The sequence below is a fragment of the Dasypus novemcinctus genome, chromosome 23 (assembly GCF_030445035.2).
Source record: "Dasypus novemcinctus isolate mDasNov1 chromosome 23, mDasNov1.1.hap2, whole genome shotgun sequence".
NCBI classification, from domain to species: Eukaryota; Metazoa; Chordata; class Mammalia; order Cingulata; family Dasypodidae; genus Dasypus; species Dasypus novemcinctus.
The window spans coordinates 17,111,606-17,138,445 of NC_080695.1; the positions used below are offsets into that span (position 1 = coordinate 17,111,606).

The 26,840-nt window shown below is 42.2% G+C and overlaps 1 protein-coding gene across 1 annotated transcript in view; it reads left to right on the forward strand.

Annotated features, from left to right (window-relative positions):
• PRKRIP1 (PRKR interacting protein 1) overlaps positions 1-25,727 on the forward strand; it is a 28,289-nt gene extending 2,562 nt beyond the window's left edge. The window contains exons 4-6 of the mRNA XM_004448300.5: positions 1,727-1,812; positions 2,977-3,044; positions 25,249-25,727. Of these exons, the coding sequence (XP_004448357.2) occupies positions 1,727-1,812; positions 2,977-3,044; positions 25,249-25,352 (258 nt within the window). The 3' untranslated portion in view covers positions 25,353-25,727. The remainder of the gene's footprint in view (positions 1-1,726; positions 1,813-2,976; positions 3,045-25,248) is intronic.
• The last annotated feature ends 1,113 nt before the right edge of the window (positions 25,728-26,840 follow it).

The window sequence follows — 26,840 nt, forward strand, 5'->3', positions numbered from 1 at the left end:
CATGACAGTGGTCAAATAAGTAATTTTTTTTTTTTTTTTAAGATTTATTTATTTCTTTGTCTCCCCTTCCTCCCCCACCCCGGTTGTCTGTTCTCTGTGTGTATTTGCTGCGTCGTCTTCTTTGTCCGCTTCTGTTGTTGTCAGCTGTACAGGAATCTGTGTGTTTTTCTGTTGCATCATCATGTTGTGTCAGCTCTCCATGTGGGCAGCGCCATTCTTAGGCAGGCTGCACTTTCTTTTGTGCTGGGCGGCTCTCCTTATGGGGCGCACTCCTTGCACGTGGGGCTCCCCTACACGGGGGACACCCCTGCGTGGCAGGGCACTCCTTGCGGGTATCAGCACTGCACATGGGCCAGCTACACACGGGTCAAGGAGGCCGGGGTTTGAACTGCGGACCTCCCATGTGGTAGATGGATGCCCTAACCACGGGACCAAGTCTGCTTCCCTATAAGTAATTATTTTAAGAGCTTGAGAATTGCTTTAGAAATTATACTTTAAGAACTGTTAAGCTTCCTTTTACTTGGCTGGAAGGGCCAGAAACCTCTCTCCTGATGCCTTTTAAAAATATATACTTTTGGACATTCCACTTGTTTTATTATTCTAATTGAATTTTGGAGTTATTTTATTTCCATCAAAAGTGTTGTTTGAGCTTTGAACCTGTAACTTGAGTGAGAATGGATGTTACAATGTTTAGTCATCCATCTGGCAACTGTGTTTCTTTTTTGTTGTTTAAATCATTTTGTATTTCTCAATGATGACTTGCAGAGATTTTTGCATGTCTCTCAGCCCATTTATTCGAATGTATTTTAAGTTTTTTACTGTAATGGTGTTGGGTGATTCTTTATATTTTATAACTGGCTATTGATGATAACCAGAAACAAAAAGTATATATTTTCAGATGGCAAAAGACTGGCTATGGGGTTTAAAAAAAAAAAAAGAAAAAGAAGAGGAGGAGGCAAGAAAATCCTCCCCTTTTCCACTGACCGACAGGATACCACCAAAAGAGCATGGTTGGTTTTCTGAACAATCTAAGTGCTTTTAGGCTTAAGTGGTATGCTTTCTAGTTTTCTTCTAATTGAAACTGATTTCCTTCTTAAAAGGTGACCCTTCTTTTTTATTTCATACTTTCCACTCTCAGAAAGAGGACTTATATTGTTTTGTTTCTAAGTCACTCTAAGAGTACCAACTAGTAGAAGGGTGAAGCCACCTTTTCCTCCTTTGCCAGCTCTTTCTTTTTTTGGCCCATTGACCTCTGTGGCTATGACTAGAAGAAATCATAGCTGACACCTCACATCAGTAGATGTCGTTGGAGTTTACAAGTTCTTTCCTGTAGTTTATCTCATTTCATTATTCTTCCTAAAAGCTCTAGGAGAGAGGAATTATTATTTCTCCCATTTTATTATGAGGAAACTGGCTTAGAAAGAGGGAGCTGCTAGGAAGAAATATAAGGGAAATATATATGTGTGTGTTATTGGTTTTGCTTTTTTTTTTTTAGTAGTAGCAAGGGGTGGCAGTTGGTGGTGTGTTTGTATGTTATGCTGCTTTATGATCAGTCATTTGATAACTCTAACTAGAATTAAGACTTGGAAATTCAACAGTTCTGACCCTCTGGCCATTTGTTCTGATGACTTCCAGTCACTTTTCTAGGTCCTGGCTAAAAAGACAATCAGTACTGGCTCTGCCCTCAAGGAGTAGGTAATGTGCTCCCTCTCATCCTTTCTTGTAGCAAAAACTGGATGCAGATTTTCAGAAGAGACTGGAAAGGAATAAAGTTGCTGCCGAGGAGCAGACTGCTAAGCGTCGGAAAAAGCGGTAAGGGCTTCATGGCGTCTGTAACTGTAATAAAGCTTAAAGGTGGGAGGTGTGAAAATAGATGGTTGGTGAATAAGTTGAGTCCTTCTTGCTATAAAAAATTCACCTGCATCACCTATAGAGGTTTGGGCTTATGACCTATAGTGGAGCAAACCAATAGAAGAATAACTTTTCTTCCAGTATCTGGGGAGAGAACAATCACTTATTGCCCCCAGCTTGTCACTGATTCTTCAAAGCTTGAAAGTCAGTACTTTGGTGATCTCAAGGATTGCTGTTTTTCCTTTACTTCTTATTTTAAAATCATGTTTAACCAAATATTGTTAGCAAACTTCCCATTTAACTTCTTCCTTAAATTAAGGTCTTGACCTCCCCAAGTGCTACTTGCATACTGTGTTTTGTTGTAGTTGTTGTTTTTATTATTAATATATATATATATTTTTAAAGACCTATTTATTTCTCTCCCCTTCTCCCATTGTCTGCTCTCTGTTGTCTGCTCTCTGTGTCTCAGCGGCACTAGAAATCTGTGTCTCTTTTTGTTGCGTCATCTTACTGTGTCAGCTCCCCGTGCATGTGGCGCCACTCCTGGGTGGGCTGCACTTTTTTTTTTTTCGCACCAGGCGGCTCTTCTTAGGGGGCACACTCCTTGCGCATGGGTCTCCCCTACAAGGGGAACACCCCTGCGTAGCACAGGACTCCTTGCACACAGCAGCAGTGTGCATGGGCCAGCTCACCACATAGATCAGGAGGCCCTGGGTTTGAACCAGATGTTTGAACCCTGGACCTCCCATATGGTAAGCAGACGCTCTTTATCAGGTGAGGCATGTCCGCTTCCCTATTATTATTATAAATAGTCCCTCAACATTTAGAGAGCTGAGAAGGATCCTAATGACAGATCTTAAATATCTTGGAATGAAAAAGTATCTCCAATATTTTTGAGATTGTTTTCATTGCTTCTGCCAGGCTTACCAAGGATTTGGACTTAATTCATAATTGAAAACAGCTTGATAATGTTGATAATATTGGCGTGTAGAATCGTGAGAAACTTTCTTTCATTTTGTCACCTTAATATTCATGTAATTATAAAGTTTTAAAGATGCCTTAAGTCGGCGTTTAAAATACATAATAAGGTAGTTAAGGAGTAATGTGCTTACCTTACATTTGCAGTCAGAAGTTGAAGGAGAAGAAATTATTGGCAAAGAAGATGAAATTTGAACAGAAGAAACAAAAAGAAGGTAAGTGGTGCTCACTGTCCTTGGTTGTAGCCTTTCAGTGTTTCACAGCGGCTGAACTGTCAAGAAACACTGAGTTTTAGAGTTTGAGACTGGTTGGCTGGCCGCTGAAAGAATGAGGGCTTATTTGTATCAGTAAGGATTCCTTTAGTTTCTTTCAGAAAGCCAGACCAACTTAAGCCAAAAAGAAAGATGTTGGCTCATATTAGTCCAAGACGGTTCTCCTTCAAGCATGACTGAAGAACACAGAAACATTCTTGGTTTTCACCCCTCTCTCTACTGCACGTCAGTGCAGTAGTCCATTGTATGGGTGTACATTTGGGTTGTTCCCAGGGTTTTGCTGTTATGAATAGAGCTGCTGTAAGCATCCATGTACAGGTTTTTGTATGAACGTCAGTTCTCGTTTCTCTTGGGTAAATTCCTATGAGTAGGATTGCTGTGTCATGTATTAAATTTATGTTTAACTTTATAAGGAAGAAATTGACAAGGTTTTCCTGAGTGACTGCCATTTTGTATTCCCTTGAGCAGTGTATGAGAGGTGCACATCCTCATGGGCACAAGGAATTGTTAATATTTTTTATATTAGTCATTCTAATAGATATGTAGTAGTATCTTATGGCACTTACTTTGCATTTCCCTAGTAGCTACTGATATTGAACATCTTTTCATATGCTTATTTGCCAACTGTATATCCTTGGGTAAAGTGTCTAATTTAGGTATTTTGCCTATTTTTAAATTGGGTTATTTGCCTTATTGTTGAATTTTCAGAGTTCTTATATTTTGGATACAAGCCTTTATGAGATGCATGATTTGCAAATATTTTCTCCCAGTCTTCACTTCTCTTTTCAGTCTCTTACTAGTGAATTACACAGAGCAACCGTTTTTAATTTTGATGAAGTACAATTTTTTTCAGTTTTCTCCTTCAGTCATACTTTTGGTGTTATCTCAAATAACTCTTTGCCTAACCCAAGGTCAAAATGAATTTTTTCTGTTTTCTTCCAAAAGTTCTGTAGTTTTACAGTTTACATTTAGATCTATGATACATTTTGAGGTACTTTTTGTGCAAGGTGTAAAGTTTAAGTTGAGGTTCATATTTTTGCATTTGCTTGTCCAATTATAAATATTATTCTTTCTCCAATGACTTACCTTTGCACCTTTGTCAAAAATCACTTGGCCATATTTGTGTGGATCTGCTTTTGGACTCTTTTCTGTTCCATTAATTTATGTGGTTTTCGTTTATGTTTCCTAAATGACAAATGATGTTGAACTTCTTTTCATGTACTTATTGGCCGTTCATATATCTTCTTTAGAGAAATGACAATTTAAATCCTTTCCCCCTTTTAATATTGGGTTGTTTATCTTTTTATTGTTGCATTGTAAGAGTTTTGTTGCTGTTGTTTTTTTAATATATTTTGCATTTTAGTCCCCTATCAGATACATGTGATTGGCAAATATTTTCTCCCAATCTATGGATTGTCTTCTCACTTTCTCAATGATATTCTTTGAAGCACAAACATTTTTAGTTTTGATGAAATCCAATTTATTTTTTCTGTCACTTGTGCTTTTGCACTTCTGTTATATCTAAGAAACAGTTGCCAATTCAAAGTTAAGATTTGCTCCTATGTTTTTTTCCTAAGAGTTTTGTAATTTTAGCTTTTAACATTTGGTCTGTGATCCATTTTGAATTACCTTTTTTTTTTTTTAAGAGAAGCTGTAGGTTTACAGAAAAATCACACATACACTACCCTATTGTCAACACCTTGCATTAGTGTAGAACATTTGTTACAATTGATGAAACATTTTTATAATTTTACTATTAACTATATAGTCCATAGCTTACATTAGGGCTCACTGTGTTGTATAGTCCTATGTTTAATTTTTATTCTGATAACATATGACCTAAAATTTCCCCTTTTAATCACATTCAAATATATAATTCAGTGCTGTTAATTACGTTCACAATGCTGTGCTGCCATCACCACCATCCATCACCCCAAGTAGAATCTGTACAGTTTAAGCATTAACTCATTATTGAGTTACTTTTTATATATGATGTGAGGTAGGATCCCACTTCATTCTTTTGCATGTGAATATCTGGCTGTCCAATTACTATTGGTTTTAAAAAAAACAAAAAGCAAACAAAAAAATATATTTTTCCCCATTAGTCTTGGCATCCTTGCCAAAGATTATTTGGCCATAAGCATTCAGATTTATTTCTGAACCCTTTCTTCGCTTTATAATTAAAATTTTATATATCCTTATGCCAATACCAACAGTCTTGGTACTGTTGCTTTATAGTAAGTTTTGAAATCAGTAAGTGTGAATCCTCCAGTTTTGCTCTTTTTCAAAATTATTTGGCTATTACAGGTCTCCTAAATTTCCATATAAATTTTAGGATCAGCTTGTCAACTTCTACACAAAAGTCAGATGGAATTTTGATAATGACTATATTGAATTATAGGTCAGTTTGGAGATTTTTGCAATCTTAACAATATTAAACCTTCCAATCCATGAATTTGAGATGTCCTTCCATTTATTTGGGTGTTCCTTAAATTTTGTTCAGTAATTGTTTCAAGGTTTCAGCATATAGATCTTACCCTTCTGTTATTGTTTCCTAAGAATTTTATTCTTTTTTATTCCATTGTAAATTAAGTTGTTAATTCCATTTTCAGATTGTTCATTGCGAGTATATAGAAATGTAATAGATTTTTCTTTATTGATCTTGTAGTCTACAACCTTTGCTGAACTTATTTGTTCTAATACTGTGGGGGTAGGTAGGTGGATGAGTGGTATCTGTGTTGGGTCACTCCTCCCTGCTTCTTGTCATGTCTCATAGTTCTTTTATTGAAAACTGGTATTTTCAGTAATATAATGTGGGACCTCTGGAAATCAGATCTCCTCCCTCCCCAGGGTTTGCTGTCTGTTGTTGCTATTTGTGTGTTTAGTGACTTTCTTGAACAAATTCTGTAAAGCTGCTCTTCTTGTGTGTGGCCACTAATGTCTCTGCTTGGTTATCTTAGAGGTCAGCTAACGATTGGATAGAGATTCATCAAATGCTTGAACCAGTAAGCCCCCCCATCTTTGCCGAGGGGCTCTCTGTTGTGTGTTGGGGCGTGCCTTCAACCCCAGGCAGGCAATTTACAGTTCTGTCTCAGGCTTCAATGCCTGCTTGCACAGAGCATCCAGCCAGAGGTGAGAGATCAGGGCTTTTGCAGGTCTTTCCTGGACGTGCACACATCCCTGCTATGTGCACAGCTTTCTACTTTCCTAGAAGCATATTGGAGCGTTTCAATGCCCTCTACAGACATCTCATTCTCCAGTTTTCCTTTTAAGCTTTTTGGTTGTTTTCTTGTTTGCTTCAACTGTTTTGGCCACCTCGTTTGTCATTGGCAGAAATGTTGCATCAGACTGGGCCAAGAACAGAGCCCTCTAGTATCCCCTAGTAATCTGCATCTGTATTCACACTCACCTTTTTATTAAAATTCTTTGGGTGGAGTTACTCTCCAACGGAGAGTCAGCTAGGCTCCTTATTTTTTTCATCTTACAGGAGTATCAAAGAAGACTGTCATAAAAACAATTTGTGGGGCTTTTACTACACCATCTCAATTTATCTCCTTATGTTGCATTTTGTGAAAGAGTCCCCTACCTAGGTTTTCTAGTTGTCCTGTTGAAATGAGTAGATGTTTTATGTGGTAATTTCTAGTTGTGCCACAAGGTGGCTTCTATGCACCTCGGGTTCCTGATGCACTTTGGGGTAGAACACTCAGGGTTCCCCTCTTGGCTCTCTTCTGTAAAGGGGTATGGGGCAGCTAACTAGGAGTTCTGCTATCGGAGAGGAAATATACCCATTTGTTGTGCAGTTACTTAGTGAAGAGACCCTGCAGTGTGGAACTCATGTCTGACACCATTTTATGGCATTAAGCCAATTTGGATCATTACAAAGCCCTGAACTCCCAGAATGATATATTCTAACACCAGTATTACTTGTCCTAACGTAGATCTGCTTACCGAAGAAATCCAGGGCAACCTTAAGAAGGTTTGTCGCTGGGTTTATCTAAAGCAGGGTTTTGAACCTTAGCACTATAGACATTTGAGCCAGATAATTCTTTCTTTTTTTGGGCCATCCTGTTCATTGTAGGAAGTTTAGCAGCATTCCTAGCCTCGACCCATTAGATGCCAGAAGCACCCTCCCCAGTCAAGACAAATGAAACGCCTCCAGACACTGCCAAATGTCACCCAGGAGAGGTGGGGTGTATGTGCAGAGTTGCCTCAAGTTCAGAGCCCCTGAATTAGAGGAAAGTATCTGATGTTGGGAAGGTACTCAATGTATGTTTTATTTATTTGTTTGTTTGTTTATTTTAAAATTTATTTTATTTATTTCTCTCCCCTTTCCCCCCCACCCCCCAGTTGTGTGCTTTCTGTGTCCATTCACTGTGTGTTCTTCTGTGTCCTCTTGTATTCTTGTTGGCAGCACCAGGAATCTGTGTCTTTTTCTGTTGCGTCATCTTGCTGCATCAGCTCTCCGTGTATGCGGCCCCACTCCTGGGTGGGCTGCACTTTTTTCACATGGGACAGCTCTCCTTACAGGGCACACTCTTTGCGCGTGGGGCTTCCTTATGCAGGGAACACCCCTATATGGCACAGCACTCCTTGCGCTCATCAACACTGTTTGTCGGCCAACTTCACCACACGGGTCAGGAGGCCCTGGATTTGAACCTTGGACCTCCCATGTGGTAGGCGGATGCTCCATCCATTGAGCCAAATCCGCTTCCCTCAATATATGTTTTAGAATGAACTGTATATCTCAGAGCTACAAGTCTCCTGCATGCTATGTTGGAAAACTATTCATATCCTTTGAGACTTTTGAGAATAAAGGTAATATATGATTATTTTAGAAATTTTTGTAATATGCAAAAAAGAATAAAGTCAAAAATAAAAATAATCTATAATCTTTACTAGAAATAGCTACCTTAACATTTTTAATGTGATGTAAGATATATAGCCCCAGTTTATATGAATACCATATTTATAGTTGTCCTAATTTTACCATGTAACATTTTATTACAGATATTTTCCCATGTGCTTACAATTCTATGTATAGGATTTTTTCCTAGTTTACTCATTAATCTGGCAAAAAACAACTAAATTATTTCTGCTTCATTTACACTCAGCAGCATTTTATCCAGTATTTCTATAAGCATGAATAAAATCTCAGATTCCGGGAAAACGGACTTTGGCCCAGTGGTTAGGGCGTCCGTCTACCATATGGGAGGTCCGCGGTTCAAACCCCGGGCCTCCTTGACCCGTGTGGAGCTGGCCATGCGCAGTGCTGATGCGCGCAAGGAGTGCTGATGCGCGCAAGGAGTGCTGTGCCACGCAAGGGTGTCCCCCGCGTGGGGGAGCCCCACGCGCAAGGAGTGCGCCCGTGAGGAAAGCCGCCCAGCGTGAAAAGAAAGAGCAGCCTGCCCAGGAATGGCGCCGCCCACACTTCCTGTGCCGCTGACGACAACAGAAGCAGACAAAGAAACAAGATGCAGCAAATAGACACCAAGAACAGACAACCAGGGGAGGGGGGGAAATTAAATAAATAAATAAATCTTTAAAAAAAAAAACAAAAAACTCAGATTCCTGAATTTAAAATATTGTATAACCTATAGCATAGCAGCAGTGAAAGTAAACAATGGACAAAATTCAAGTAGCTTCATCCTAACGGATCACCATAATGTGTGGACATTTTTCCGTTTTGTTTAACATTATAAGCATTTCATTCCTTCATGGTTTTTTCAGTGACTAATATTCCACAGTTTGCTCCGCCACAATATGCATCACCCTTCCCCTTTTACTAGACATTAGATTGGTTCCAACTTTTCTCTATATAGAAGATACTTCAGTCAATGTCATACACTGTCTCCCTTTTTTTTTTTTTTTTTTTTCATTTCCTTAACAGTGAGAATTATTAGATTATAGAATTTGAAGAGAATTTAGGTATGTCAAGTTCATCTTTGCTGCCTTTCTGTACTGTTCTCTTTGGAAAGAAGTCACTGCACGCACCCCATACTTAAGGCAGGAGGGGTATTCCCCGCCTCCCTAAGGGTAGAGTGGCTACATAAATTAGATTCTGCACAGGACATTTGTCTCTTATGCCTTATTTTATTTATTTACTTATTATTCATTCATTCATTTAATCATTTATATCAGCTTGGATATAATAGATATAATAAATAATGTGGTATTTATTTCATCCTTTGGGAAATAATCCAATATTACTCTGTTTCGTTCAAATTGTTCCAGTGGTGACTATTGGGAGCTCTTTCAGCTGGTTCTTCTGTCCCTTTGACATGCCCTCATCCTTGTGGGGTTGTTTTTATTTGTTTTTTTGTTTTGTTTTGTTCTTGAGGCCTTCCTTACTTTCTGGCATTACAAGATATTCCAGGGTCACCTTGTAGATTTTCGGCCCCAGTCCTAGAGACAGCCTTTTCTCCAAGGACCCTAGTTCCTTTTTTGGATAATGGCTTTAGAAACCAGAGCTGGGGGCTAAGTGTGCTTGTTGTTCCCAGGGTGTTGTTGCTTTTAGGCCCTCTCAGCTGATAGAGCAAGGAAATACAAGTGTGTATAACAGCCAGTGTATATACACATATCTGTAACCTTCTGTATCTATATTTTAAGCTAAACATGACTTCATGCTGATGTCTCCAATTCCAATTCATTACCACATGGCTCATTCTAGCTTTCTTCCTTGTCTGTAACCTCCTACTCCAACAGTGAGTAACCTGGCATCACCATCCATTTACCTAACTGTTCACTTGCAGTGTACACGTACAGTGGTTTCAGAATTGTAAACTATGACACTATGGGAAACAACTGCATGACCTAGAACACAATGCTTAAGTACAGTTCCTTTTGCCTTGAGTCTTACAGACACCACTCATTTCCAAAGTTATTAGGTCAGACCTTTTCCCCCACCCCTTCACTGAGCTTGTTTCATACATTTGTAATATAGTTAGATTTATTTGTAACCTTCTGCATTCTATCCTGGAATCACCTGACCTCCCAAATGATTTTTTCAAATTTGTATATATTAAAGTTCATTCTTTGTGTTGTGAAGTATTGTGGATTTTGACAAATGCATATGTCATATCCACCATTGCAGTATCATACAGAATGGTTTCACTACTCTACCAAAATCCCCTATGCCCACCTATTCAAACTCACATACACCTCCCCCCTCTGGCTACCACTTGTCTGTTTTCTGTCTCTGGTTTTGTCTTTTCTAGAATGTCATATACATTTAGAACTATACAGTATGTAGCCTTTTCAGACTGGCTTCTTTGATTTAGCAATGTGCATTTGAGGTTCCTCTTTCTTTGTCTTTGTGTGGCTTGATGGCTTATTCCTTTTATTGCTAACTAGTATTCCATCATATGGGTATATCTGTTTATTCATTCACCTATTGAAGAGTATTTTGGCGTTTTTAATTTTTGGCACTTATGAATAAAGCTGCTATAGACGTGCTGGTTTTTGTGTGGACGTAAGTTTTCATATCAGTTAGGTAAATATCTAGGGGCGTGATTCCTGGCTTATATGATAAAGATTACGGTTAGCTTTGTAGGAAACTGCCAAACTGTCTTGTTTGTACCATTTTGCATTACCACCAACAGTGTGTGAGACTTCGTACAGCTCCACATCCTCTCCAGTGATCAGTGTTGTCAATGTTTTAGATTTTAGCCATTCTAATAGGTGTGTAGTGGTGTCTCCTTGTTTTGATTTGTGACAGTATCTTTTTATTTATTTTTTTAAAGATTTATTTTTTAATTTTTAATTTATTCCCCCCCCGTCTGCTCTCTGTGTCCATTTGCTGTGTGTTCTTCTGTGTCCGCTTGTATTCAGAATACAATGGCACCGGAATCTGTGTCTTGTTTTGCTGCGGCATCAGCTCTCCATGTGTGCAGCGCCATTCCTGGGCAAGCTCCACTTTTTTTCGCACTGGGCGGCTCTCCTTATGGGGTGCACTTCTTGCGCGTGGGGCTCCCCTATGTGGAAGACACCCTTTGTGCGCATCAGCACTGCACGTGGGCCAGCTCATCACACGGGCCACTAGGCCCTGGGTCTGAACCTTGGACCTCCTATGTGCTAGGCAGACACCCTATCCTTTGGGCCAAATCCACTTCCCAACCAGTATCTTTTTAAATTCTTGTATCCCCTACTTTAAACATTGTGGCTGGCAAGAAGTAAGCACTTAATAAATGTTGAAAGAATGAATGGGTGAATTAATTTTGTTGAATTACCAAATGACTTAAATGTGCGTGGGTCATATTCCTGATTTCTAGGTTTCTTCTCTTTTAGAGTAACATTTCTAGGCCCTACCGACATGCCCCACCCCCCAGTCCATTATGTTTACTAGTAAGTGAAGTAATATTTTCAGGCAAAGGAATACTTTGAGCCCTCCTCTGCTAATCAGCATCTTAGGCATCCCAAACACTCCTTTCTACACATCCAGCTTAAACGAGAATTTAACTATTTCAGATTAGAATTAAAGACCAGTTTCAGTGTCCTTGTCCTGCTGTATTCAGAACTGAGTGTGCTTTGTCGTTCTTAGAAAGGCTTGAGATGGCCAGAACATGAGTTTAAGTTCTAGAGCAGAGCTCCCCAGCTATGTGGGGAATGGGCCACAAGTGGCAGAGACCCACGTCCTCTTGGTGGTGGGTGCTCATGACCTTGGGCCAGTTGCCTCTGGCTCGAGACAGCCATGTCCTGTTACCCATTGTGCTGTGACAGGAGAAGGCTTGTGGAGCACTGCCCTAGGATCTAGGCAGCTCAGAGCTAGCTTTTTTTGACCCATTTCCAGTTTTTGACAGGATCTCTCCATGGCCTGCATTTTTGTCTGCACACCTCACTCCTGGCTCCATCCCATTTTCCTTTTGCCTCAGCTTCCTCATGCATTTCTGAAGGAAAGGTAGGGTGATGGTTAGGAGCAGAGGCCTAAAATCTCAGATGATCTGGATTTGAATCCTGGCTTCTTGTCTTACTGATTAGTAGACCTTAAGCAGTAAATTACTTAACCTTTTCTGAGCTTTATTTTTCCCATCTGTAAAATTGGATATGTGTAATAGTGGGAGTTACCTCATAAGCCATTGTTAGAATTAAACAAGATCGTATATGTAAAGACAGCACAGTGCCTAGCACATAGTAGGCCAACAAATACTAGATATAAAATAGTGTCCTCACCATATGTACTTTTTTAAAGATTTATTTTATTTCTCCCCACCCCCTCATTGTTTGTACTTGCTGTGTCTTTTTGTCTTCCTTGTTTCTTTTTTTTTTTTTCCGAGTTGAACCTTTTATTCAAGGTCATTTTCTTTTCTTTTTTTTCTTTTTTTATTGTATTTTATTCATTTTTTTAAAATATCTTTTTTTAAGATTTATTTTTTATTTCTTTCCCCTTCCCCACCCCCCACCCCGGTTGTCTGCTCTCTGCGTCCATTTGCTGCCTGTTCTTCTGTGACTGCTTCTATCCTTATCAGAGGCACCGGGAATCTGTGTTTCTTTTTGTTGCGTCATCTTGTTGTGTCAGCTCTCCGTGTGTGTAGCACCATTCTTGGGCAGGCTGCACTTACTTTCACGCTGGGTGGCTCTCCTTATGGGGCGCACTCCTTGCGCGTGGGGCTCCCCTATGCGGGGGACACCCCTGTGTGGCACAGCATTCCTTGAGTGCATCAGCACTGTGCATGGGCCAGCTCTGCATGGGTCAGGGAGACCCAGGGTTTGAACTGTGGACCTCCCATGTGGTAGGCAGATGCCCTATCCATTGGGCCAAGTCTGCTTCCCCCATGTTTCGTTTTTTTTTTTTTTTTTAAAGATTTATTTATTTATTTATTTATTTCTCTCCCCTTCCCTCCCACCCTGGTTGTCTGTTCTCTGTGTCTATTTGCTGCATCTTCTTTGTCCGCTTCTGTTGTCAGCAGCACAGGAATCTGTATTTCTTTTTGTTGTGTCATCTTGTTGTGTCAGCTCTCCGTGTGGGTGGCGCCATTCTTAGGCAGGCTGCACTTTCTGTCATGCTGGGCGACTCTCCTTACGAGGCTCACTCCTTGCGCATGGGGCTCCCCTACGCGGGGGACACCCCTGTGTGGCACGGCACTCCTTGCACGCATCAGCACTGCGCATGGGCCAGCTCCACATGGGTCAAGGAGGCCTGGGGTTTGAACCACGGAAATTCCATGTGGTAGACGGACACCCTAACCACTGGGCCAAGTCCGCTTCCCGCCCCCCCATGTTTCTTTAGGAGGCACTGGGAACTGAACCTGGGACCTCTGATGTGGGAGGGAGGCACCTAATCGCTTGAGCCACCTCCATTCCCTGCTGCTTTATTGGGTCTCTCATTATGTTTTTCTTATTGTGTCTCTTGTTGCATCATCTTGTGTCAGCTTGCTGCACCTGCCCGTTACATCAGCTCATTGTCTTGCTCATCTTTTTGAGGAAGCACCAGGAAACTCTGCTCCCTGCTTTGTTGTGATTCTCATTATGTTTTTCTTCTTGTGTCTCTTGTTGCCTCATCTTGTTGTGTCATCTTACTGTGCTTGCCCGTTGTGCCAGCTTGCTTTAGGAGGCACCAAGAACTGAACAACAGACCTCCCATGTGGTAGGTGGGAGCTCAGTTGCTTGAGCCACATCCACTTCCCCATATCTACTTTTGAAACATCTTATTCTCATTGATTTGAGGTTGGGGAGGAGAACAGATATCCTAAATTAATTAAAGTAGATCTTAGCATTGACATCAACCCACTATCATGCATGTTCTTTAGTGCCCTATCCTGGGGTGTGAAAGTGAATTTCAGACTTTGCTGTGCCTCGGGCATCTCTTTAACCATGATGGCAACAGTTACAAAGCTTTGGGTGCACACATGGGCGCTAGGTTTGTGGGAGCGAGTGCCTGCACATTTGCAGGGAGGAGGCCTGGGTGAGCCGCCTGGTATGAGGTAGTGAGGCCGCTGTGCCTGCTTGTGGCTTTCTGGAGTGACTGAGCTGGAGGACTGGCTGCACCTTTGTGGTCCCTGGCTCTGCCTCTTTCCACTCTCATTCCCAGCCCTGCTCCCAAGAGGACAGGGAGCAGGAGTGGGGGGAAGGAGGGGGATTGAGAACAAGTTGTCTTTGTACTTTGCTTTGGGCCAGCTCAGCTGTACTCTGGGTACTGGCAGTCATGAAAGGGGGAAAGTTGGAAATTCAGAGCTGCACATGAAGTGTTAGGAGGGAGGTTTCTGGGTCTGTGTTTGGGAAGAGCCAGGAAGCTGGCATATTTATTGTGGACAAAGCCTTCTGCTACACAGTTTTTTTTTTTTTTTTTAATTGTAGTAGCATATATACAGCTCAGAATTTCCCATTTTAACCATTGTCAGGTGTACGTTCAGTGATATTAATTGCATTCACAACATTGTGCACCATCGCTCGCCTCATTCCCCAAAATTTTTTTTGTCACTTCAAACTATAATAACTAAGCAATAATTCCCCCTTCTCCTCACCCTTCATCTGCTGGTGATCTACTCTCTGTCTCTCTGAATTGGCTTATTCTAGGTATTTCATATAAGTGAGGTCATAAATTATCTGTCCTTTTGTGACTGGCTTATTTCATTCACCATGATGTCTTCAAGGTTCATTTGTGTTGTAGCATGTATAAAGAACTTCATTTATTTTTATGTCTGAATAATATTCCATTGTGTATTTGTACCACATTTTGTTCATCTGTTCATCTGCTAATGGACACGGATTGCTTTCACCTTTTGGCTATTGTGGACAACGCTGCAATAAATATTGGTGTACAAATATCCTTTGGATTCTCTGCTTTCATTTCTTTTGGGTATATAAACCTAGGAGTGGAATTGCCAGGACATACGGTAGCTCTCTTAACTCCCTGAGGAGCCACCATACTCTTTTTCCACAGTGGCTGCACGCTATTACCTTCCCATCAGCAATATTCAAGTGTTCCTGTCTCTCCGCATCCTCACTAACACTTGTAGTTTTCTGTCTTTTTAATAGTGGTCATTCTAATAGGTGTGAAATGATATCTCATTGTAGCTTTGATTTGCATTTCCCTGTTAACTAGTGATGTCAAACATTTGTTCATGTGTGTTTTCGCCATTTGTATTTCATCTTTAGAGAAATATCTATCCAAGTCTTTTGCCTGTTTTATTTATTTATTTATTTTTAGAAGGTAGTGGGGAGTGAACCCAGAATCTTATATATGGGAAGTGGGTGCTCAATCACTGATCTGCATCTGCTCCCCTGCCTTTTTTTTTAATCAGATCATTTGTCTTTTTATCGGTGAGTTGTTGCATCTCATTATATATCATAGATATTAAATCCTTATCAGATGTGATTTCCAAATATTTTCTCCCATTAAGTTAGCTGCCTTTTCACCCTTTTGACAAAATCCTTTGAGGTGCAAAAGTGTTTAATTTTGAGGAGGTCCCATTTATCTATTTTTTCTTTTGTTGCTCGTGCTTTGGGTGTAAGATCCAAGAAACCACTACATACCACAAGATCTTTAAGATGTTTCCCCACATTTTTTTCTAGTACTTTTATGGTCCTGGCTTTTATATTTAGGTCTTTGATCCATTTTAGTTGATTTTTGTAAAGGGGGTGAGATAGGGGTCCTCTTTACATTCTTTTGGTTATAGAGATCCAGTTCTCCAAGCACCATTTCTTAAAGAGACTGTTTTGTCCCAGTAACATGGACTTTGTAGGCTTGTCAAAAACCAGTTTGGGGGAAGCAGTTGTGGTTCAACTGATAGAACATCCGCCTACCATATGAAGGGTCCAGGGTTCGATTCCCAGGGCCTCCTGATCTGTGTGGTGAGCTAGCCCATGTGCAGTACTGCCGCGCGCAAGGAGTGCCATGCCACACAGGGGTGTCCCCTGTGTAGGGGAGCCCCACACGCAAGGAATGTGCCCCATAAGTAGAGGCACCCCATGGAAAAAAGTGTGGCCTGCCCAGGAGGGGTCCCGCACACATGGAGAGCTGACACTGCAAGATGATGCAACAACAAAGCAACAGTTTTCCAGTGCCGTGTGAGAAGAATGCAAGCAGACACAGAAGAACACACAGCAAACGGACACAAAGAACAAACAGTGGGGTGAGGAGAGAGAAGAGGAGAGAAATAAGTAAAATAAATCTTTAAAAAGAAACAAAACAATTGGGGGAAGCAGATGTGACTCAAGTGATAAGGCCTCTGCCTACCATATAGGAGGACTCAGGTTCAATCTCTGGGGCATCCTGGTGAAAAATAAGAAGAGAAAGTGCCTGCATGGCAAGCCAGTGTCCACGTGGCACCAAGGCCTGTGTGGCGAGCCCAGTGCCTGCATGGCGAGCCAGTGCCCATGCAAGTGAGTCATGCAGCAAGATGATGATGCAACAAAGGAGAGACAGAGGGGAGAGACAAGGTGAAGCACAGCAGAGACCAGGAACTAAGGTGTCACAATTGACAGGTCCCCAGGATCGAATCTTGGTGAATCCTAGAGGAGAAAGTCAAGAAGAGAAGACAAAAAGAGATACAGGGAAGCGGACTTGGCCCAATGGATAGGGTGTCCGCCTACCACATGGAAGGTCCGCGGTTCAAACCCTGGGCTTCCTTGACCCATGTGGAGCTGGCCCACGTGCAGTACTGATGCGCGTAGGGAGTGCTGTGCCACACAGGAGTGTCCCCTGTGTAGGGGAGCCCCACGCACAAGGAGTGCGCCCTATAAGGAGAGCCGCCCAGCGTGAAAGAAGGTGCGGCCTGCCGAGGAATGGTGCCACACACATGAAGAACTGACACAACAAGATGACGCAACAAAAAGAGGCACAGATTCTGGTGCCGCTGTCAAGAATACAAGTGGACACAGAAGAACACACAGCGAATAGACACAGAGAGCAGACAGCTGGGTGGGGGGAAGGGAAGAGAAATAAATAAATAATCTTTAAAAAAACAAAAACAAAAAAACAATTGGAGTGGAGTGGCTCAAGCAGTTGAGCCCGTGCTTCCCACGTAGGAGGTCCCAGGTTCAATCCCTAGTGCCTCCTAAAGCAAGCAAACAAACAACAAGCAAATGAAAAAAACAACTCGGGGGAACCAATGTAGCTCAGTGGTTGAATGCCTGCTTCCCATGTATGAGGTCCTGGGTTCAATCCCCAGTACCTCCAGAAAAACAACAAACCAAAAAAAACCAGTTGGCCATAGAGGTCAGGGTTTATTTCTGGACTCTCCATTTTGTTCCACTAATCAATGTGTCTACCTTTTTTTTTTAATTCCCCTCTCTCCCCCAGTTGTCTGTTCTCTGTGTCTATTTGCTGCGTCTTGTTTCTTTGCCCGCTTCTGTTGTCATCAGCGGCACGGGAAGTGTGGGCGGCGCCATTCCTGCGTGGCAGGGCACTCCTTGCGCGCATCAGCAGTGCGCATGGGCCAGCTCCACACGGGTCAAGGAGGCCCAGGGTTTGAACCGCGGACCTCCCATGTGGTAGACGGATGCCCTAACCACTGGGCCAAGTCCGTTTCCCAGTGTGTCTACCTTTATGCCAAATACTGTGCTGTTTTGACGACTGTAGCTTTGTAATATGTTTCAAGCTCAGGCAGTGAAAGTCCTCCCACATCTCTTTTCATTTTCAGGATGCTTTTGGCTATTTGGGTGCACTTTCTCTTTCAAATTTGATTCCTTTTCTATTTCTGTAAAGTAGGCTGTTGGATTTTGATTGGTATTGCATTGAATCTATAGATCATTTTGGGTAGGATTGACATCTTCATATTATTTAATCTACCAATCCATGAATACAGAATGTCTTTCCATTTTTTAGGTCTTCTTTGATCTCTTTTAGCATTGTTTTGTAGTTTTCTGAATAGAGGTCCTGTACTTCTTTGGTTAAATTTATTCCTAGGTATTTGAGTCATTTTGTTGCTATTGTAAATGGAATTTTTCCCCCTGATTTCCTCCCCCGATTGTTCAATATTAGAGTACAATAACAGTAGTAACAGTGGGCATCCTTGTTTGCCATCTTAGAGGGAAAGTTTTCAACCTTTCCCCTTTGAGTATGATGTTGGCTGTGGGTTTTTCATATATGCCCTTTATCATATTGAGTTTTCCTTCTATTCCTGTCTTTTGAAGTGTTTTTTTACAAAGAACAGATGCTGGATTTTGTCAAATGCCTTTTCTGCATCAGTCAAGAAGATCATGCGTTTTTTTCCCGTTGATTTATTAATGTGATACATTACGTTAACTGATCTTTGTATGTTCAACTACCCTTGCATACCAGGAATAAATCCCACTTGGTCATGGTATATAATTTTTTTTTTTTTTTAAGATTTATTTATTTATTTATCCCTCCCCTCATTGTTTTGCATTCACTGTCTGCTTTCTGTGTCCATTCACTGTGTGTTCTTCTGTGCCTGCTTGTCTTTTCTTTAGGCGGCACCAGGAACTGATCCTGGGACCTTCCAGAGTGGGAGAGAGGCACTCAATCTCTTGCACCACCTCAGCTCCCTGGCTTGCTATGTCTCTTATTGTCTCTCCTCTGTGTCTCTTTTTGTTGCATCATCTTGCTGCGTGAGCTTTCCACAAGGGCCTGCACTCCATGTGGGCCAGCACTCCTTTGTGGGCCAGCACTCCTGTGCAGGCCAGCACTCCGCCTGGGCTAGGACTCCTCTCGGGCCAGCTCACCATGCAGGCCAGCTTGCCTTCACCAGGAGGCTCCCAGGAATTGAACCCTGGACCTCTTATATGGTTAGACAGGGGCCCAGTCACTTGAGTCACATCCGCTTCCCAGTGTATAATTCTTTTGATATGCTGCTGGATTTGATTTGCAAGTATTTTGTTGAGAATTTGTATCTATGTTCAGCAGAGAGATTGGTCTGTAGTTGTCTTTTCTTACAGTATCTTTATCTGGCTTTGGTATTAGGGTGATGTTGGCTTCATAAAATATGTTGGGTAATTTTGCCTCCTCTTCAATCTTTTGGATGAGTTTTAACAGGATTCATATTACTTCTTCTTGAAATGCTTGGTTGAATTCACCTGTGAAGCGTTGTGGTTCTGGACTTTTCTTTTTTGGGAGCTTTTTGGTGAATCATTTCAATCTCTTTAAATGTGATTGGTCATTGAGTTCTTGTATTTCTTGCAGAGTCTATGTAGATTGTTTGTATATTCTAGGAGTTTTACATTTCATCTGGGTTGTTTAGCTTGTTGGCATACAGTTTCTCATAATCTCTTAGGATCCTTTTTATTTCTGTGGCGTCAGTTGTAACTCCCCCTCTTTCATTTCTGATTTTATTTATTTGCATCTTCTCTCTTTTTTTGTTTGTTAGTCTAGCTAAGGGTTTGTCGATTTTGTAGAACTTCTCAAAGAACCAACTTTTGGTTTTGTTGATTTTTCTGTTTTTTTGTTGTTGTTCTACATTTCATTTATTTCTGCTCTAATCTTTATTGTTTCTTTCCTTCTGTTTCTTTGGGGTTGATTTGCTGTTGTTCTTCTAGTTTCTCTAGGTGTTCAGTTAGATCTTTGGTTTTAGCTCTTCTTTTTTAGTATAGGGATTTAGGACTATAAATTTCCCTCTCAGCACTGCCTCTGCTGGATCCCATAAGTTTTGATAAATAGTGTTCCTGTTTTCATTTGTCTCAATATATTTCTTAATTTCTTTTACAATTTCTTCTTTGACCCACTGATTGTTTAGGAATATGTTGTTTAGTCTCCACACATTTGTAAAATTTCCCTTTTCCCATTTATTATTGATTTTCAGCTTTATTCCTTCATGATCTGAGAAGGTGCTTTGTATAATTTCAGTCTTTTTATATTTATTGAGGCTAGCTTTTTGACCCAGCATGTGGTCTATCCTGGAGAAAGATCCATGAGCACTTGACAAGAATGTATAACCTACTGAATTTGGGTGCAGTGTTCTGTGTATATGTCTGTTAGGTCTAGGTCATTTATCATATTGTTCAATTTCTTATTTCCTTGTTGATCTTCTCTCCAGTTTTTCTGTCTAATGATATGAGTGATGGGTTGCAGTCTCCAACTTTTATTGTAGAGATGTCTTTTTCTCCCTTCGTTTTGCCAGTTTGCCTCATATATTTTGAGGCACCATGGTTGGGTGCATAGATATTTATGACTGTTACTTCTTCCTGGTAGATTGTTCCTTTTATTAATTTATAATGGCCTTCTGTATCTCTTTTAACTTTTTTGCATTTAAAGTCTGATATTGGTATAGCTACCCCTGCTCTTTTTTGGTTACTGTTTGTGTGGAGTCTCTTTTTCCAACCTTTCACGTTCATCTGTTTTGTTTTGTTTTTTTTAATTAATTAATTTATTTATTTCTCTCCACTCCCCACCCATCCCACTTGTCTGTTCTCTGTGTCTTTTTGCTGTGTCTTCTTTGTCCGCTTCTGTTGTTGTCAGCGGAATGGGAATCTGTGTTTCTTTCCGTTGCGTCATCTTGTTGTGTCAGCTCTCCGTGTGTGCGGCGCCATTCCTGGGCAGGCTGCACTTTCTTTCGCGCTCGGCGGCTCTCCTTATGGGGCACACTCCTTGCAAGTGGGGCTTCCCTTCGCGGGGGACACCCCTGCGTGGCAGGGCACTCCTTGCGCACTCCAGCACTGCGCATGGGCCAGCTGCACACGGGTCAGGGAGGCCGGGGTTTGAACTGCGGACCTCCCATGTGGTAGACAGACGCTCTAACCACTGGGCCAAGTCCACCACCCTCATCTGCTTTGTATCCTGGGTCTAAGGTGAGTCTGTTGTAGGCACCATATTGGATGGCTCATGTTTTGTTTTGTTTTTTATCCATTCTGTCAGCCTGTGTTTTTTGATTGGGGATTTTAATCTATTCACATTTGATAATATTACTGTAAATGCATTATTTATTTCCATCATTTTATTATTTGGTTTTCATAGATCATATCTTATTTTCAACTGTCTTTTTATTCTTTTGGTTATCCTTTCTGCTTGTCTTGCCTTCTACACACTCCTCCAAGCCTCTCTCTCTTGTCTTTTTCTTTTGGACTGTAAGGCTCCTTTTAATTCTTCCTACAAAGGCAGAATCTTTTTTACAAACTCTCTTAGTTTGTGTTTCTTCGTAAATATTTTAAACTCATCTTTGTATTTGAAGGACAGTTTTGCTAGACAAAGAAATCTCAGCTAGTTATTTTTCTCTTTCAGTATCCTAATTATATCATACCACTGTCTTCTTGCCTCCATGGTTTCTGATGAGAAATCTACACTAAGTCTTACTGGGTGTCCCTTGTATGTGATGATTTCATTCTCCCTTGTTGCTCTCAGAATTTTCTCTCTGATGTTGGACATTTTGAATAGTATGCATCTTGAAATTGGTCTATTCTCATTTATTCTGATTAGGGCACACTGTGGTTTTTGGACATGTAAATTCATTTCTTTCATGAGAGTTGGGAAATTTTCAGCCATCATTTCTTCAAATACTCTTTCTGCCTCTTTTCCCTTCTCTTCTCCTTCTGGAACTCCCATGACATGTATGTTTTGCTTTTTCTTATCATTCAACTTCCTGAGCCCCTGGTCAATTCTTTCCATCTTTTTCTCTCCGTTTTTCTCTCTCACAATTTTAGCTGTTCTGTCTTCTGCATAACGTTTCTTTTTTCTATCATTTCAAGTCTGCTGTTGTATGTCTCTAATATATATATATTTTAAGATTTATTTTATTTATTTATCTGCTCTTACCCCCTGTTGTCTGTTCTCTGTGTCCATTTGCTGCATGTTCTTCTGCATCCACTTGCATTATCTGGAGGCACTGGAAACTGCATCTCTTTTTTTGTTGCATCATCTTGCTACGTCAGCTCTCCATGTGTGCAGCACCACTCCTGGGCAGGCTGCGCTTTTTTCATGTGGGGCGACTCTCCTTGCGGGGCGTACTCCCTGCGCGTGGGGCATCCCTACACAGGGGTGCCCCTGCATGGCACAGCACTCCTTACACACAGCAGAATGCGCGTGGGCCAGCTTACCACACGAGTCAGGAGGCCCTGGGGATTGAACTCTGGACCCTCCATTTGGTAGTCAAATGCTCTGTCAGTTGAGCCATGTCCCCTTCCCTCTAATATGTTTTTTATCTCACCTATTATGTTTTTCATTCATAAACCCTGTTATTTTACTATTCTGGTCTTCATATTTTTCTGTGTACTTGCTCCATGTCATTTTGATGTTCTTTATCTCTTTAGCCATATGGTCTTTTAACTCATTAATTTGATTTTGGAGATTTGTATGAACCTTGTTGATTAGTTGTCTCAAATCCTGTGTGTCATCTATTCCTTCGTTTGGGCCATTTCTTCCATTTTCTTAGATGGCTTGTAATTTTTTGCTGATGATGAGTTTACTCTGGTGTTCAATTTTTCTCTCTATCATAGGAATTTAGTGACAGGAGGCTGTATATTACTACCATTCGTTGATTCTTGGTTCACCCTGGACTCAGTAATGGGTTGGAGACCCACTTTCAAAGACCTTGGGGAGGGAAGCTGTAAAGGCTGGAAAAGGCCTGTCTTGCTTAGTTTCCTCTCATGCGCTTCTTCAGTGTGCCAGCAGATGGCGCTGTTTAGCAGCCCTCGCGGGTAAGAGCCTGGTGGGAGTGTGTTGGCAGCGCAGTCTGACAGAGGATCCTGCCCTGAGGCTATTCAGAGCCGGGAACATCACACCTTAAACTTTCTCAGAGGCTGTTCTCCAGACTTTGCTGGCAGCCCCCTCCCTTTTCCTGGGTAGGAAATAATTCTCCTCCCCTCTGTGTCCTAAACCACCAGTCTGGTCAGTAGGGAGGGAGGGTGATTGAGAGGGTCTGATCTCCTTGGTACTGTGCTGGCTCCTGGGGCAAACAATGGTACAGCCCCACCCGGCCTGCTCCGGCATATGGGACACAGAAGACCAACATTTTTGGCCAAAAACTGAATCAACCTTAGCTGCATCCTTTCCCTCCCATTTCCTGGGAAGATGGATCCTTGCAGCCCCCTCTGTCTGTGGCTGCTGGCCCAAGGCCAGAGACTTCATAATTGTCTGCTCCTAGGGTGGGGGAGGGCCCCAGTGGCTGCAGCTGCAGCTTCTACTCACAGTCTTTCCACTGAGATAGTTTTTCTTTGTGCCTGTCTCTTCTGGGTGGTGTCCAGCCTTCTCCTGCTGTCCTAAACCCTAAAACATTTTTTCCCAGGCTGTTTCTGCCTGTCCTCTAGCTATTTTCCTGGGAGAGAAGTGAGTCCCGTGTCACTCCAATCCACCGTCTTCCCAGGGACTTTAAATATATACCATCCCACTGTCCTCTGGCCTCCATGGTTTCTGGTGGGAAATTCACTATTAATCTTAAAGGGATCCTTTGTAGGTGACAAGTTGCTTCTCTCTTGCTGCTTCCAAAATCCTCTCTTTATCTTTAGATTTTTAACAGTATTGCTCGAATATCTCTCAGTGTAAATCTCTTAGAGTCTATCCTGTGTGGAGTTTGTTGAGCTTCCCAGATATGTATATTCATGTCTTTGTCAGATTTGGGGTGTTTTCAGCCATTAATTCCTCAAATTTCTGCCACTTTCTCTCGTTCTTCTGGGACTCCAGTGATATGTCTGTGGTATGTTTGATAATATTCCACAGGTCCCTCAGACTTTGTTCATTTCTCTTATTTTTTTAATTTCTGCTCCTACTGGGTAATTCCAATTGTCTTGTTTTTAAGTTCACTGATCCTTTCTTCTTCTTGTTCAAATATGCTATTGAATCTGTCTAAAGAGTTTTTCATTCTAATTATTGTATCATTTCTTTATTTTGTTCAGACATGTTTTCTAAATTTTTTTTTTTGAGGGACTGTGGATTGAACCCTGGACCTTGTATGTGGGAAGCTGCCACTCAATCACTGAGCCACATTGGCTCCTCTGAGTTGGTTTTTTTTGCTGTTTTGCTTGAGTTTTTGTTTGTTAGTTTTTAGGAGGCACCAGAAACTGAAAGTGGGACCTCCCATGTGGGAAACAGGCACTCAACTGCTTGAGCCACATCCACTCCCCCTATTTCTTATTTATTTCTTTGTTTAAGGATTCCTTTAGCTCTTTGAATATATTTGAGACAATTGATTTAAGTCTTTGACTAATCTATGCACTTCCTCAGAGATGGCTTCTGGTACGTTTTTTTTTCCTGTGACTGCGCCATACTTTCCTCTTTCTTTGTGTATTTTGTAAATTTTTGTTGATAACTAACTGGACATTATAAGTATTATGTTGTTATAATTCTGAAAACCTTGTTCTCCTGCTCCTCTGAGTTGGCTAGGGGTTGGTTGTTGTTGAGAGCTGGAGCTGTCAATCTGTGACTTTTCCAAACTATTTTTGCCCCAAAGAAGGAATGGAAAGAGGATGGATGGATGGATGGATGGATGGATGGACGGACGGATAGAGACTGCCTTTTTAAGACTCCTGCCACTTTTTACCTGAGGGGGTTTGGAACATTAGCCACCCTCAGAACTTGGCCCTGATCTGAAAGAGCTGACCAAAAGCAGTGCTCAGACCACCACCCCACCCTGGATTTGGGTTACACCAGGTTCCTGGGCAACTGTCCCCGTGCTGCCTGCTATGCGGCTGATGGATGCAGGATGGTAGTCACTGCACAGAGGGTGGAATTCGCCAATATTTCCTGCAAATTACCTCCTTTTTCCCCAACTTTCCCTGGATGCCGCAGTGTTCCACTAGACTCCAGAGTTTCCAAATAGTTGATTCAGACAGTTCCTGCCAGTTCAATAGTTGCTTTGGTGGAAGGAATGATTCCTGGAACTTCTTACTCTGCCATCTTTCCACAGTCCTCCACTACACAGCTTTTGAAAATCTGCAAACCGCAGTGAGAACACGAGACTTGAGCAGGAGTGTTTTCAGCCTGGCATTAAAGGTTAGGGAGTGGGCTGTGGAGATGCCCTGCCAAGTTGGCAGGCGTTGCAGGTAATGGGGCCATAGTAACAGCAGTGAGCCCTGATTATGGGCTGTCAGGCTCTCATGTGTGTTGCTGGGCTTTTAATGAGGATGAAGTCAGCTCGTCAGAGGCCCATCTGGAGATCAGTTCTGTGACCGACTGATGGCATGTGAGGACTGCTTCCAATGTCCTACTGTACCCTAATCCAGGAACAGCTAGTTCCTGATTTCTCTCAGCTGTCCTCCTTTTGTAAAGTGCCCCTTTAGTCTCTGAGTGAATTTGTATGTTTATAATCCAAATGTTACATGATTCCAGGATCCAGTCACTCCCAGGAACAGCAGGATAGTAGCTCTGAGGAGGCATCTGGAACAGACGAGGAGGAAGAGGAGGACGAGCCCAGCTTCATCATGAGACGATGATGATGTTTGCCACAGCAGCTGCTAGAGCCTGGCTTGTTCTGTGACCAGGGACCCTCAGCAGGACCAGAAGGGAAAGAAGGCTCTGTCTCCACGCAGCTTCTCTCCCAGGGACCCTCTAAGTAGCGAGCAAATGGAAACCATCCTGGCTGCACGCAGCCCTGCCTTTCAGCAGGACTCCACGCCTGTGGGACAGAGGCCTGTCTCCTGGGACACTCGAGGGCCCGGCCCGGCAGAGTTCATCCTTGTTCCTGCTAAAAGGCGAAAGAGTGCATTACTTTGTGCCCCTGGTGCCTGTTTTCACATATTTGAACAGTGATGAGTTCTGGCCTGTTTTCTATGAAAGGAACTTATTTAGTAAAGAACAGAAAACCTTGAGGTTTTGTTTGGATATGTAAACATTAATTACCAAAGCTGTAGGGACAGCTGTGAAATGACGCAATAGCGATAGGCCTCAAGATATTCCGTCAAATGGACCTGTTCCCAGACTCGCTGAAGGAAATGGGCTTGGCTCTCAGGCTGACCCACATTCCAGGGCACCTTCATTTCCTCCAGCTGGGGAGAGTGCAGACGGTACTGCAGAATGTCTGTTCCTGCCGGCAGCTCCCAAGCCGTGAGTGGGTGTGTGAGGGAGAGGGCAGCAGGCAGGGCATAACCAGGTGGGCTGAGCCAGAAAAAGGGATTTGACGTGAGAGAAGGGTGTTTGGAAAACCATTAGAGACTAGAGAAGCCAGGCAGGGTTGAACCAGAGGAGAGGGTCTGGGGCATCCCGCTGAATGGGGAGTGGTGGGGGTAAGTTGGCCAAAAATGGCTTTTTCACCCTGAAAAGGGACCAAAGACACTTGACAGGACAGGTGGCTGGATGTATCAGGGACTGAAGCCCTTCAGGACCCTCTCCCTTCAGAACTTTCAGCCCGGGACACGTAGGTGCCAGGTTGGAAGGGAGTGCCCAAAGAGGAGGCTCGTATGGGAGAGGCCAGGCTGGGAGAATGCAGCCCCACACCACCTCCCATCTAAATTACCCAGAATTAATTACCCAGAATGGAACGGGTGCCGCCAAGGTGCTGGGCACCGTGCCGGGTGCCAGGTGCATGTGAGGTACACAGAGTCAGCCTTTGAACTCAACACTTTCAGACCGATGGGGGGACAACGTTATTCTCTAGTCGGAGAGTTTGCTCACTTTTTGGATTATTTATACCCAGTGCCAAGTTCCTCAGTATATTTTGTACCTATTATGGAGTTTGATAGAATTAAGGAAATGGTGGTTTTGAGGAAAGGGAAGCCAAGAGACATCTTACTTTTCTCTCAGACTTAGTTAGATTCCCTTGGGCCAGCCCTGAGCCATGCAACTTCATTAACTGCTTCTGTCCCTTCAGTCTGAAATCCAGTGGTTCAGGTCGCAGGATTTTTCTTGCCCAGGAAGCTGGAGAATCAGCTCTAATAAACTAACACACACCCTGAACATAGTTCATTTTGAAACCCATGTTTCAC